Source organism: Hyposmocoma kahamanoa, unplaced genomic scaffold (genome assembly GCF_003589595.1).
Source record: "Hyposmocoma kahamanoa isolate Upper Pololo Valley unplaced genomic scaffold, ASM358959v1 213, whole genome shotgun sequence".
NCBI classification, from domain to species: Eukaryota; Metazoa; Arthropoda; class Insecta; order Lepidoptera; family Cosmopterigidae; genus Hyposmocoma; species Hyposmocoma kahamanoa.
The window spans coordinates 496,135-512,116 of NW_020653734.1; the positions used below are offsets into that span (position 1 = coordinate 496,135).

At 38.8% G+C, this 15,982-nt stretch overlaps 1 protein-coding gene across 3 annotated transcripts in view; it reads left to right on the plus strand.

The window, feature by feature from the left end:
• Positions 1-15,982, plus strand: part of LOC113227695 (protein daughterless-like) — a 215,993-nt gene that overhangs the window by 187,415 nt on the left and 12,596 nt on the right. The window contains exon 2 of one of the 3 annotated variants that reach the window (XM_026460670.1): positions 11,947-12,582. The exons of the other annotated variants lie outside the window; for them this stretch is intronic. Within the exon in view, the coding sequence (XP_026316455.1) occupies positions 12,208-12,582 (375 nt within the window). The 5' untranslated portion in view covers positions 11,947-12,207. The remainder of the gene's footprint in view (positions 1-11,946; positions 12,583-15,982) is intronic. 3 annotated transcript variants of the gene reach the window in all.

Genomic DNA, 15,982 nt, shown 5'->3' on the forward strand with positions numbered 1-15,982 from the left:
TGGGCGGCAGACATAGGTAGGGTGACAGTACTTCCCTGGGTGAACTCGACGAGTTTTTAGGTTTATACATTAAAAATGAGGTATTTTTACATTAACAGTGAAAAATATTGTGGTTTGGTGACATTAATATTAGACATAACTGGTATCAACCATGACTGGTATGACTTTAACATCTCAGTCCGCCGTGACCACGAGACGTAAAGGGTGTTTGTTTGTTTGAAAAAAAAAACAAATATACACGATATATGTAGGTCCGGGAAAAAATAGTTTCATTTCTGACACATGAATTATCTGTCTTAATACTAGATTAGATTATCTGGAACGTAGAGTTGCAACGAATATTCGATTACTATTCGGTATTCCGCTTATTCGGCCTATTTTGTGCTATTCGGCCGAATACCGAATATTAAATCACTATTCGGCCGAATACCTAAAAATAGGAGGAAGAAATAAGCAAATACTGTAAATTCTCACAATTACTTACCTAAGAACTCGATAGTAAATGTTTATTAACTCTAGAAACACAGGTGCATTGTATAGGTTCACCAAACTCTCAACTAGGGAATCAACGTTTGGCTAAACTTAACAAACTTCGACCTTAATCCTGTTCTTAAAGACCCGTGCCCAGTAGAGAAACGTATGTATAGAATATGCTAAATGTACCTTAACATCCGAGTACATAATACATGGTCAGAGAGAAAAGTTCCAAGAAGAGTGACTTGTTGGACAGTAAGCACCTGCCGGCCAGCTGTGCAACCGGTTCGACTCCCAGCGCGATCTACAGGCGATTATGCGAGTTTTCTAAAATATTCTCATATTTTGTTTTGTACACAGTATTGTAATTATTTATTAATCATTCTATAAAAAAAGTGAGATAAATAGCAAATTTCCTCGAGGGCTGTACCCTGGGATATTGTGCCCAGAAGGCTGGCAACATTTTCCCTATGAATTGCTAAACTTATTATTTGGCAGAAATAACTGCCAGTCTTGTGCTCACCGGAGACTTCTACGAGACGATCCGACACCTCGTTACCTAGAAGGTTCGCCTCTGGCCCCCTGGGACCCAGGTATTCAACCACAAAAGGCAGAAATCTGTAGCACTGACGTAGGTTGGGATATTTGAGCCTTTTGCGGTTCTCGGCTGATCTGGAGCCCATATTTTTGTTAGAAAGAAAACCTTAAAAAGTAAATAAGTTATTGTAAACGTAGCGATGATACAACATTCAATTTAGACATAACCCGGCGGACATATTGTCCATGATCAGGTGTAAAAAAATATAACTTTTTTTATGAGGTCGACACCTCAAGCGTTTGTGAAATTTAACTGCTTCCGTGGCCGAACGGTTACCATGCCGGACTGCCACGCAGAGGTCCCAGGTTCGATTACCGGGCCGGGCGAAATATTGGTATTTCCCACGGCGTATATTTGTATTTATTGGGTGTGCTGTGCCCGTAAGATCTTTCCGATTTTGAGCTCGTGAGTGGCACTGCAACTGTTATGGGCAGGCGTGTCGCTTGCCAACAGGCGCACGACTTGTACGTCCCGTCACCTGATATTATATAAAAAAAGAAACAAACTTAGAGGACACCCGTTCCCAGCGGTAGGACATTAATAGTTTGACGGTGTTGAAGATGTTACTTAGATATCATTTTCATTAATTTTCAGCATTATCATCTGACTGACTTACGCAGTATAAAATGTAGACAGTACTACAAATATTACTTCCCTGGCTCAGCGATCCGAAGTGGATCGTAGCCTACGACACCAAAGAACGCCATTGTCTCGGACGGCCCACTGCATGGTGTCCCGTAGTTGGCCCCAAATTAGCTCTTTTGGTAGCTGGATTCTCTGCCATTCTTTTCACATGGACTTATGGACAGGCGTGTCGCTTACCATCAGGCGCACGACTTGTTCGTCGTAAAAAAAATACGCGTTTTCTTTCAAGCATTGACAGTTGTTCATGTAATGCCTTTATTACTTTGCTACAATCAATAATTAACATTGAGACTCTTGCACAACAGTCGGATATAAAAATAATTAAAGTTAACGAAATTATCTACCAAACTCGAGTTAAAAGTTATTTCAAGTTCACATATTAACGCCTGCCATTGTGAAATCGATAATGATAATTTCCCCAAAACGCAATGAGATATGAACAGCAACATAAACTGAGCTTACGGCATTCCTGCCTCACTCGGGAGCCGAACCAGCACCTGTCGATCGCATCTGTCCGTACCACTTATAACATAACTGTTCAATTGCTGCTCCTCGCGAGTTTCTCTTTTTAAGATTTTTTCTTTTTTTTCTATTTTGTTTCTATTCCCGTATATCCTTGGATAACCCGTGCCCAGAAATCCCGGACAGTGATGATATCACGTGAAGTATGTGTTACGCGTACCCGGTGATGACATCTATAAAGGTAAAAAGGTGTTTTTTTAGAACAAATTTCTTATCTGTGAAAATGTTATTATTGCTTCATAATAATAACATCGAATTCGATTTTATTCACACACATACATTCAAATTTCGAACATCTCTGAAAAACAAAACAATTTGATTGGACCTCAATTCTAATATCAGTCGAGATGAAGTTTTATTGGAAATGAAACGCCAATAGCAAACAATTTTGACAAATGCCACCATTGACTTACAAATAAATGGACGACGAGTCTAATACAAAAACCACGAAAAAAATGTCCCAAGTCAACCTATTCGAAATTTAAATTGTAATGTCATCGCAGTATCGCGCTGTCAGTCGAACAAATGAAGACTAAAGCGTAGTTTGGCGCTCTGTATACGATTTTAGAGCCTTACAAGTGCGGACACTTTTTAGCGCGGACCCGACGTCCATATAATTGTAAGTCAATGAATGCCACACGTTTCTTGATATCGAACGATATGATAATTGGGGCCGACTCTATGAATTTAAAAGAAAACTACGGTTGTGTGACATGCGTGAGAAAAGTTTTTATTTGCCGCCATTTCGCCAATTGTGACATGCGTTCCCTGAACACATCACAGAGAGCTTATAATATGTGTGTAGATAACGCAGTGTGTGTAACTGTACATAATTAGGCATTAAAACACTCGTTATGTTTTTATGAAACTCACCTGTCGACTCGTTTCGTAAAACAACACTCGTACTTTAATGCCTTTCATTATGTAACTGTCACATAAACTGCTGTTATTTCATAGGTAAGCAAATTACACTTAAAATTGTCATACTGATTTAACTCTACTGCTCATTCATAACGCAGATTCGCCAGAGCAAGAAACTCGAGCGGTAGCTCTTTGTAAAAAGGAAAGAAAATGGTTCGCAATTCGACTGTTTTTTTGTGTGTGTTACATTTGGTCACGGCTGACAGAGATGGTAAATCCAGAGATGGGCAATGGGTTATAATCCAATCAACCCGCCCAGGTTTTAACCGGGCTTTTACCTGAAGCGCGGGTTTTAAGCCATTTCTGTCCAAAATCGTGGTAGAAACGGCAAATCTAATATACTCCGGACAAAATCATGTGGATTTTCACTACTAAGGGTGCACATTACGGTTTGATTTTTATGAAAATTGATTCAAGTGCATTACGATCTAACTATTTTTGTATCGATTTATTTCATTGCAATTTTCAAGCGAATCGATTCAATAAAAAGGGAAATCGAAGCTTCTAGATCAGAAAACTATAAATATTTTGTAATAATCTCATTCAATTTGAACAAAACTCGATTTGCAATAAATGTTTAGTTGTGAATAGTTTTTGCCTTCGATTTCAGGCATTAATCGGTTTTAACCCGATTTAAACCCGGCGTTAACATGCCGCCAGGTTAGAACCTTGGCGGTATTTTTTTGTACATTGCTTCTGGTGCGAGCTCAATCCAAGACGTCTTGCATTGAGATGCTTAACAGCTGAACCAATAGTCTAGAAGCCTGATAAATACATTCCGTATCTGTGTACTGAAAGTTCACGCTTTCGAATCTCGTTGTGCCCACCGAGTTAATTGAAGTCGTAACGCCAGTTATTTGCTGCTCGACTACCAGGAAAAGTAAAAAAAAAGAGCGTAATGGTTTTACCCGGTAATTAGGAAGATAAACATTTCAACATCTGTTGAGTACAAATGCACTTTGTTATTTGCTATTTCGCATTACTCCACGCTGGCTTTTCAAATATATAATACGTTTTCTTATTGAGATGAACGAATTCTATACTTAAATACTTGGAGTATTTTCCCAAAAGAATCCTGACATTCAATAAAACTTAATTACAATTATTAAAGTGACTTCTCTAGTCCGCGGCTGGTAGCTGTAAAGTTACTCCTTGAGGTAAGAAAAACTTTCATAGATTTCTCACATATGGCGCTACGGGAAAAAAGTCGTTTAAAACCAAAAGAAAGATCTGCAACAAACGAATGAAAAAAATCGTAACCGCTATTTCGTTCCGTGGCTTAGTTGGAATAGCGTCTAGCACGGATTGCTGTGAAACGTTGGTTCGAATCCAAACGGATCGAAGTGAAGTGTTCGAACTTTGTTTAATAATAATGACAAATTCTATTCTATAAAGAAACTCCAAGAAGAGTGTTTTGGCTATACACCATCATATAGGCCCGACGCAGGTTAGGGACATCACACGGCTTTCAAGGTTTTTGAACCTTCTTCGGTTTATCGGTTTTATCACGATATTTCCCTTCATCGTTAACATGAGGTATGTTTACTAAACAATCACAAACATATTAGGAATTGCCCTAATTAAATTATCGTAGGTTCGTAACGATGGTCAGTACAGACTGCTATACTTTAGTAAAAAATATATATTTCGCCTGTTGATTCCTTTAATGAACATGAACTGATATCGGCATGCATGATATCGGTAGCAGTAAGTAATGTGAGAATGATTGCGTTCTGGACTTGAAGGGTAAGAGCGTATCTGCACAACGTCGTAATATTCCGAATCCGAGAATGACGATCCGAAATGTCACAGAGTGTCCAAAGTGTCGTTTTATCTCTAGTTGTACAAGCGATATTCGTTATTTTCTTGGATTTTAATCGGACTTGTCCGAAGTGGGTCCGACTTTTCTAGATCCATATCGTTTCGGATTACAGGTACAGGGGACTTGTCAACTTACGTCTCAGGGTGGTGGATGCAATGGCAATGCCCCTCAGATCTTTGCGATTTAAAGTTCTGAGTAGCACTGCAACTGTCATGGACAGGCGTGTCGCTTACCACCAGGCGCACGACTTGTTTGCAAAGAAAGGACTGAGAGACCTTGATGTTAGAATCAGAATGAAACAGTTCCTTTTAAGAGTCAGCCAGGTCCCCAACATTACTATTGGGATACCAAAATGGCATCTTCTAACGTTTACCATTCTCATCCGTAATAATTATCTTATGTTGGTTAGTATGTTACAAGTTATCGTAAGGTAATGTAAGAGAAGGACGTAATGGACGTCATGTGACGCCCTTTGTCCTTTCTGTTATGATTGACAGGCAAAACATTATACTTGTTTTTAATACCGCATAACACAGGAATGCGTGCTGTACCTAAACGCATACGATACTGAAGGACGTAAGTCGCAAGTGTGATGAAAACGAGATCTTGACATCACTTCACTACACAGAACTGGACGGCTCTGTCCGATAGCAACTGACTTGGTGGACCAAACAACAGGTGAAACGAACTTATAGACACACGACGAGTCTATTTTGGAATTTCTTCACTTTTCCGACAGCTATCCAACCCAGTGATAAGGGACCCCTTTGAATACACGCTATTCCTTCCGCTCTTGTATTTCTTCATTCAATTTTTGCCCGCTACTTTAAGGTCAGACCAGCGAATCAGTAGCGCGCCTTCGCTTTTTCTGTGATACCTCCACGTGACGGGATAAACAATTCGTTCGCCTGGTGATAAGGAGAATTACTTTGGGGACCAACTCTTGTCCGGTGCGACAACTTTTTGAATTCATAACAATGTCGCTGTTGTCCATAAAAGAATTTGAAATTTCCATTACTCTAATAGCACAGTATGAGAATGATTGGTATAACGTGGTGGTTCACCCTACGACTTTAATTGAAATCTTCCGGTGTACCAACTCAGAAACGACTTGTAACCGCAAGATGAACAGACGGCAAAGGAACAGTGTTGCAGCTGAACATTGCCGAAATATAATATGCTGAGGATTGCCTTTTTGGTTGCACTCTATGCACTCGTTTTTTATGTTTGTTATTACATATTTCTATTATAGTTTACCTTCGAGTTTAGTAACCATCTGTATTGTTTTGTTGAAATACTTCCAGTAAGGTATGTGATTATGTGATATTATCTAGTAGCAGTAGCGCTCCTTGTGAAAGGAAGTACTGTCACTTTACCTACTTCTGCCGCCAAACAGTAGTGTGAACATTATTGTGTTCCGGTTTGGAAGGGCACGGTGCTGGTATCTCAGGGCGACGGGCCCAGTGGCAGTGTCCCTAAGATCTTTGCAATTTAAAGCCTCTGAGAGGCAGTGCAACTGTTACGGATAGGCGTGATGGGAAGAACAAGTCGTGCGCTTGTTGGTAAGCGAAGTTACAGGGCCGCTCATAGCTTTAAACCACTGAGATCTATGGGGCACAGGCCCTCTGATATATAAGTTGACAAGTCCTGTGTGCTTGTATTTTCGCCAGCATCCTTCAAAACCGAAACGCTGCTTGGCGGCAGAATAGTAAGGATTTACTGCCACGTTTCCTATTTTAGATCTTCCCTCAAGCACCTTCGGGGTTCCAAAATCTCGTCCAACTCAGAAAACCCTTTTTTTGCTGTTGGGAATACATTTCCGAGAGCGAGCGCTTGAAAGATCAATTTAGTTTCACATTTCACCGTTCCTCCTTAAATCGACTAGAAAATCCGGAACATTCCGTCCTTATGTCGTTGGTATAACACTCACTCAAGAAAGGCTTAGCTTTCTCCATCGACGCTTAACATCAGGTGCGATCGTGGCCAAGCGTGTGTCTGTTATTCATTAAAAAAATTTGTCACTTTCAAATTGTGAGATGCAACGAAAATGTAACGGAAAAAGCCGCAGCTGAATTTACGCGCGTTGAACATGTACGAAAACAAACATCTACACCGACCTTCGCTAAAGCGATAAGGTTACACGTAGAAGATCTCCATGCACAGCAGTGCACCTGTCTCGACTGCCATATGTTCCTAAAAGTATGTGTATTCAAATTGACCAACTGCATGTTGTAAACATGCACCATCTGACAGGTGTTGGGTCAAGGTCACTGGATTCAACTCCCTACGGAACCTTTTAGGTGTGACCAGGTGTTTAGAAGAATTCGTAGGTGATAATCGTTCCCCCTTTATTTTTTATTTGCAATTTTTTTTTCAAGTTACAGAAGATAAAGATGTTTTTTTAACCGACTTAAAAAAAGAAGGAGGTTGTCAATTCGACTGTTTCTTTTTTGTGTTAATGTTACGCGATAACTCCAGCAATTGTGAACTGATCTTGATGATACCTTTTTTGGTTGGAAAAAGGGTACCTGGGTGTGATCCCATTTAAATTTGAAGACCTTTGAGCTTGGCAAGCTAAGGGATTTCCGTAACCGATTTCGATAAAACTTGGCAAATAGATGTAATTCCACGACTTTTGAGGTCGGTTCTTTTATTTAGTATCCGGTTGGATTCGAACCAGCGCCTTCAGAATACCGTGTCTGACGCTCTCCCCACAGAGCTACGGAACGGACCAGCAGACCTTACGAATTTTTCTTTTTGCTTGTTGCAGATCTTTGTTTTTTGGTTTTTAACGTTTCTGTGAAAAATCTATAAAAATTTTTCTTAAATTTTTTTAGATCAAACCTTTCTTAGGTTTCCAAATCCGTAATATCTGTCTACCTTGCTGAAAAATAGACATGATGTCTTAGTATGTTTAAAAATTTCACTTCTCGTTAATAACTTTGAAAATAATATAAAACTTATTACAAACTTACAGCGAAGTCGTGTAACTTCTAAGCTTTCTCGTAAGCATAAATTGAAGCTGCAGTAACTTTATATCACCCCGATGGCTCAGTTGTTAAAAGAAGCCCCTGCATGGATATGAAAAAAGTCTGTGACACTTGATTCATATTAATATGATATTAAACAATATTAAAAGATAATGTAAGGAAAAGCAACTCGAAATGTTCAACTTTCGTCGTGCACCTAGTGGTAAGCGACACGCCTATCCATAACGGCTGCGGTGCCACTCAGATCTTTAAATCGCAAAGATCTTAGGGGCACTGCCACTGCGCCCGTCACCCAGCGACATAAGTTGACAAGTCCCATGTACCTGTGATTTCACCAGCACCGGAACCCAGTAATGCTAACATTACTGCTTAGCGGCAGAAAAAGTGAAGTGGCAGTACTACACTGGACGAACTCTACTGCTGCCTGAAATTTAAGCTTGTCGATATATTAATATAGGCATAGCATATTTACTTACATTTCAAGTAATATACATAGAGTGGTTAATACCTCATACTGTAACCTCTATGTATACTCTTAACCGAAAAACCAGGCAGCAATATTGACATTTACAAGTTAATCGAATACACTGTGTGAAATCAATCCTGTCGTAATAATCTTCGATAGTAATGTCTCACACCTGGGAGGCGGCCACCGACGTCGTGAAACTTGACACCGCGATCAGCTGATTCCCATGGTCTCATGGTGGTGCCTGTATAAAACGCTTATTCGTGATAAAAAATTGAGCGTCTTTTATTTTACAAGGGACCGTCTAAACAATACATTAACCATGCTTAATTAGATACTTTGATGGGGGTACTCGAAGGTATAGCTACGAGACATGTTATCGCCATGACTTAGCTAAAACAATATTCAAAATTTAATATTTTTGATATCTATACGGCTTATCCGAATATGTCCCGATCGGATAGTCTATTTCTATTTCAACTACTTCTTTCCGAGTCGACCTCAAAATGGAACTACTAGTTTCCGAGTCGATCTTTTATTACCCACTTCACTACAAGTGCGATCTACTCATTACTACTTCTTTCCGAGTTGATCTCAAAATTAACTACTACATTCCGAGTCAATGTCTATGTTACCTATGTTTTTCCGAGTCGTTATCTATGTCACCTACGTCTTTTCGAGTCATTATGTATTTTATCTACGCCTTTCCGAGTCTATCTATTTAACCTACTTCTTTCCGAATCGATCTTGATATTGTGTTCGCAGTTATTTATTTCAAGATATAAGTATATATGTAGATACGTTTAAACTTCCAGTTGTATTTATGTACAAAGTATACCTAATCTTAAATAGTTAATTCTGTTTGTTTAGAACGCTCATTAATTTCTGACATTGGTGTGTTCAGTTCAAAATTTTGCAAGTCTACTTCAGTCAAAGAATAACGCATAATATATCTTTTGAAACTTGAAATGGACATAGTTTGACACTCGACTTACTACCATTGTACGGCTTGACTATTTTTTGTAATAATGCGCTGTTTCAAAGGCTCCCTATTTCCTACCTGCGGCGTCATGCGCAAAATTGTTATTTACGATGTGCTAAGGTCGGAAAAAATTCAATCGTTTGCCGTAAAGCTGTTGTAATATAAGTCGGCGAATTGAGATGGGATTGAAAGTAGAATTATATGCCTACGCTTTTTTTTCCGGATAAATACAACGGCGGTAAGAGGTTTCGCTCTTATGCTGTAGGTAATAATAAAAACTTTGCAAGCTAACCACACCGATGACCTGGTTTCAAACTAGATAATTTCCTGTTCTATGACAAAAATTCACAATAAGCTACAGAGCTGCTTGTCTCTACCTATTCCTGCGGCCGAGCTGTAATGAGAGCATTAAGGTGGGTATACATTAGGTTCGCGCACCGACTATACTCCGTGCATATGCAACTGCTCCATTAGTGGATACTTTCCCATGCAACGCTGCACGTTGGCGGTTTTTGCACGAACACAAAGCGGAGCAACGTGTTTGTGGACGCGAGCAAGCAAGATGTTTTCAGGTGTCTCGCTCTACACTCCGCTAAGATGTTTTAAGTTCGCTATGAAGTTGTCCGAAGAGAAATATTTAGCTCGTGAACAATATAATCAATTAAAATGTATGTAACTCTAGATACTAATTGTGTGGACGACATGATCGCTTAACGTTCAAATGAAAACTGTGAAGCAGTTGCACGCGCGGAGCAGTCGATGCGCGAACCTAATGGAACACTCGGTTTTCTTGTAGTGATACGCGTAACGTTTCCATTAGAGCGGTTGCAGATGTTCGAAACATAGTTCGTGCGCGAACGTAATGGATACCCACCGTTACGGCGTTCCGATTTTGAATTCGTTACTCAACGATCGTTATTGGAATTTGTTTTATCAGATGTTGAACTCGGGACTTCTCCATCTCGCGTTCACGTTATCATTTTTAAGGCTATAGTGAAAAGAATATATCTGAGGATACCTCGTAGAGAGGCGAAACACGTGTCGGGTGTATTTTTTGATGGTGGTGTTTGGGACTTTTTTCATTTATTTTTAAATTAACTGCATGAAAAAACATTCAACACAAGTGCACCTATTTTGCAAATCAATTTACTTCCATTTTTATTAACGTGGCCTTCCGCATAGTTACACCTGAATGTATTACTTATTTAAATATGTGTGTTGTTTGGCATTATCATGATGAAATACGACACCTTTTTGATTCACCAAGTTCTCGGCTTTTTTCATGAATATATAAATTTAAAACAGAATAACATTTTAAAAGGAAAAAAGTTATTTTTTGTTTAAACTTAGCCAGTTACAAAACACACGTACTCTTTAACCAACACATTATTTAGCCGCGGAATGATTGAATATTGCTTTCATAGCATGTTCATCATCGAATCTATTGCATTGATCATGGAAGCTGTGGTATACTCAAGATCACTAGGCGGTCTTGAGTTTCCCAATACCTTTTTCGGTGAAGGAGAACATTGTAATGAAATCCGCACGTCTTGTGAAGTTTCCAACCCACATTGGGTCAATGTTTCAAACCTCCTCGCTTGAGAGGAGACCCGTGCTTATCAGTGGGACGTATGGGTTGACGATGATTATCGTGGTTCATTAGTACCGAGATTTCTTAATACAAGTAATCGGATATCATGAGTACAATATTATCATACGTATCTTCGATCTCCGCGATCAGGTCAGCTATGCAACAAGCATATCTCTCAATTTTGAACCTACATTTATTCAATCAGTAATTTGATTATGGTATCCAATTTCCGTGTCAGATGTTATAATAACAATAACCTAGTTAAAATTATTTTTTGACATCAGTTTTCTATTGACTTGTTTTTCAAGTGCTTATTTCTATACATGTTCAAATCATTGACATATCAGTCGCACCCCAAAAGGTGCAGTTCGCTTACCTGCGACTTCTTTGTCCGGAGTTAGATTCCCGTGCAAATTTTCGATAGGGTTACTTTCCCAGAGGATGCAAGGTGGTAAATTTTCTATAGTTTTTTTTTTCAAACTTTTATATCATTCCGTATTTGTTGTTGGATGTCTTGGTCATCTTTTGGGTGGTCTTCGCTGATCAACTGTACCATGGATCTCAATGCCCAAATGCTACGATAAACGGACAAAATCAGAAATGTTAATAAGCTTCTTAGTGGATGTGCCACGGCCGGTGTGCTTACGCGAAATTCTTAGTGTAGTATCTTGGATTGATTTGTTATATTTTTAGCAAACATGTTGAAATACATGCAAAATTGTATTTTCGAATACCTCTTCTTATAAAAGATTTGTGTACTGGGCGATGTGCTTTGGGCCTTTGTCGTTTTCTTCAATACTGAAATGCGCGTTCTCTCTAGATTCTTCCGCATTTTTGTTGAAACCTATCTTAGTGTTGGTGTAGAATGCCACAGAAGAATTAAAAACAATGTGGTGAGTGTAAACACAGCTAATATTTACTTTTATTAATCACAGGAAGTTTAATTTTAAATTTATCAAACGCTAGAACAAAGAACCAGAAATTAAATGTGTTGGTGATATTAAAGAATTTAACATAACTGTTTTAATTATCAGAATACTTTAACAACAATATTGTTTTAAAAACAAGAGTGATATAAACAGTGCAATAAAAACAAAAGTTTATTTAAAAAACTGTGCAATCAGTAATGCGTCCAACGGCCAAGTGCAAGAAGTTCAAATTTAAATAACAAACCAAACGCAAAAAAATGACAAACCATGGCCTTGCATGACACAAACATGGATTCAAGTTTTCTCCCTGCTGAACCACCTCCAGGGGACGACTATCAACCGAAAACGGACCTGGCTACGGAATACTTCAACACGTTTAACCAGATATGCGAAAATTACCGCGAAGAACCGTTAAGGTCGACGTCGGATAGTCTCCGTCTGACCACGGAGATACTGGACAGTGTTAGGGAGTACGATAAAGTGCCAGAGTACGTAACAACAGACTTTAGTGAACGGTTCTTGAGGGAAGAACAAGTGTTTCAATTTGGACAACCTGACGCATCAGCTTTATTACGGCATCGGGCGAGGAGAAGATTCAACGAGGAACACGGTCTGCCTGCTGTCACAAGTCAAGAGAGCGGGGTGAGTAGCATTCGTATTCTTACACCTGGTTAACAGTATGATCGGCAGGTGTTAACTACCTCCCGTCAATCTTGTTACGGCATCGAACGAAAAGATGCTGTATGTATCTGTAAGTATATATTGACACATCCGAAGAACACGGTCCGATGTGATTATACAGCGAAAAGAGGATAAATACATAACATTATTCAAACTAAGGCCTATATATAGGTATTTTCAGATTTTTTACATGTTATTTCGTTTCGGAAATAATATAAAATCGAACAACGGTCCATCAACGAAGTACAACGATAGAAATGTACAGTGTCCTGAGAATAAGCAGTGTCTTGCACATAGGTCTTTGTTCTACGGATAAGTGGATTTAGGGGTTCACAGAGCAAGCGTTTGAGATATAATTGTACAAGCAATTTAAATACTTTTCACACGTTATTTAGATACCGGAAAAATATGTAAATGTTTTATGCTATAATACTATTGTGGTATGATGAAACCTAGTGTTGAACTTAATCAAATGTAAAAACATAATACATTTACACCTGGTAAGTTACTTTTTGGGGGTATAAAAAGTAAAAATACATAATCTTCTGTAGGAGGAGCAGTGTCTCAATCGTCGATATTCAAACGAAAACGTTGACAATGGCTATTGACCAAGCAATCCCGGGATGCAGGCTTCTTTTAATTGATGCCTGGTGGAGAAAACACGTGTGACGTCCTGAAGCGAGATGGGTAGATAACGTCGTTACAGTCGCGGACTATACATGTGTGTGAGTAGCATAAGATCTTTGTGGATCTTCTGTAGCTGAGTCATATACGCGTTTAACGTGTTTGTTATTGATTTGCATTTCCTTTTTTTTATTTTATAACTTGTTCAACAAAAGCAGTATTGATTTGGAAATTTAGACTTTCTGGTTTAAGTTTTTAAGCTTAAACATTAATTTGCAGAAATAAATCACTAGTATTTATTATAAAATAACAGTAACGTTTGAATACATTCATGCAATAACTTTTGTAAGAGAACACAATACCGTGAGCGAAACTTTTAAGCGCGTTTCACCAATTTAGGTTAACCTTTTGATATAACAGATGTGCTCACTTCGCGGGGTCAGCTATTTTTGTGTCTTCCAGGATGTAGTACCCTAGCAAACCAAGCGTATTCCCGTCTACGCGTATTGAATTTGTACTAGTAAAAAAGTTTTCTTTTTCAATTGTACATGTTTCCCAGCTTTTTAACTGTAAGAAACATCTAGAAGCAAACATTTCCAAAACGATCACCAAACTCCTAAAAATATACATTTGGAGCTTTGCATTAACAGTGAGGCTTGGATGACACAGAGAGATAAAGAAATATCAGAAGTAATAGAAAAAGGAGGTAATCAGTTTGAAGGAAAGAACTGAAAGGTATAAAGGATACGACAGTTTGAAGAGATCGAAGAATAGAAAGCGGCAAACCCTAGACGAAATTTGACGTTTTATCGTATCTTCTTCTCCTTGCTGTACAATCTCCTACCGGAAGTTGGATAACATTGACAGATCGATTCCTGCGCCGGGTGAAATAATTATATGGCCTACATTTATTTCTCTCGTGAGTTTGGTTGTACTTTGTGGTTGTTTATGTCCATGATACTTACGATACAGGGTTTCCCCAATGCGGGGCTATGAGTACGTGCGTTATTTATTTATTTTTCTATTATACCCACTTGAGCTCGTGAAAATGTGGCATGAAAGAGCTATGTGCTACTCGTGGTGTATCACACTGCGACTTGGATTTTTTCTTGCAGAATGAGTCGTCTTAGAGAGTGTTACCCTCGTGTCTTATTAAGAGCTCAAAGTTGAACTTAGACGGATCGCTCTTGAATAAGAAGAAGATAGTAGAATAGATAGTAGTTCTATTGCGCGCTCACGACGTACATATGTAAAAAAATAATATTGCACAAACTACAAACTTTAAAGCCGCAATCTAATAATACCACTCGTGTATGCCACAGTGTTATCGAACGAGTATTTATATCGGCGATTTGGAACGTCCAATGTTTTATAACATGTATTTTTAGACCACTCCACGCAACTCTATTAATATTTCTATTAATATTTATTCTCATGATTAAAAGTCCTAGATACTTCAGTCAGTTCATTGATGTTTCAGTCAGGGAAGAAGACATGATAATCCTTTCCAAGGGAATATTGATAATATAGGCTGTGACATACTCGGAATCTTTTATATATTGAAGAAATATTTAATTTCTGCATAAGTGTAATAAAGATAAGTTCATGTCAAGTCCATGTCTACACATCGATCACAGCGTTGCGTTTCACATTACTATTTTTAATCGACTTCAAAAAAGGAGGTTCGCAATTGCGTTATTATACTCAAATTATTATACCATGCTTCTCTTATTTTACTATGCCAATTACCTAGCCTCTCCTAGGGAATTCCCTGCACTATGAGTACCAGAGCAATAGATTTCATTCTGGACAGGATTTAGAGAAACTCATTTCCCAAATGAACACCACCGGGAATCGAACCCGAGATCTCCGTATCTAACGCCCGCAGAGCAAGCCGTTAGGCCACCGAGGTCCTCGAGCATCTTCAAGCGTCTTCATTGCGCGGTTGCAAATAAAGACGATTAGTTCAGCAAAATTTACGTGACACGTAGTTATTTGTCAAACCAAAACGACCGCGTGGGATGTTGTTTTACTGGAAAAGCCAACGCGTGGTCGATTTAACTTTGAAATGATAAAGAAATCGATATACTTTAGACTCGCGATAATTTTGCATCAATTTACTTTTTAGGAAGCCCCGCGGTGCAAAAGCAGTAACAAAAAGGCTACGTTCAAAGAGTTTTCATTTACTTTTGTCGATTGACTTTTTTATGATACCAAGGAACGGAACGAACAGGTCAAGCGCCTGGTGTTACATGACAAGCCTGTCCACAGCAATTGCAGTAACACTCAGAGTTTTAAATCGCAAAGATCTGACGGACACGCCAGAGCACCCGTCACCCTGAGGCAGTAGTTGCTAAATCCCATGTGCTAGTAATTTCACCAGCACCTTTACCCTTTAAAACTGGAATGTAGTAATAACTAATGCTACTCAATACTGTTTTGATATCGTTAATCTGAAGCAACTATTCTTTCGTTAGGCTACTACCGCTCTTTCTCTCACACACTTCAACGATTTTATCCGGGATTGTTTATTTTTGGACGAAAGAATGGGAATCAGAATTGCCATTCGTTGGATTATCATGACAAACTGGAAATAAAATTCATATTCAACTGATAGAACCATTGACTTACAATTATACGGACGTCGGGTCCGCGATAAAAAGTGTCCGAACTTATAGGGCATTAAAATCGTATACAGAGCGTCATTCACGCTTTAGTCTTCGTTTGTTCGACTGAC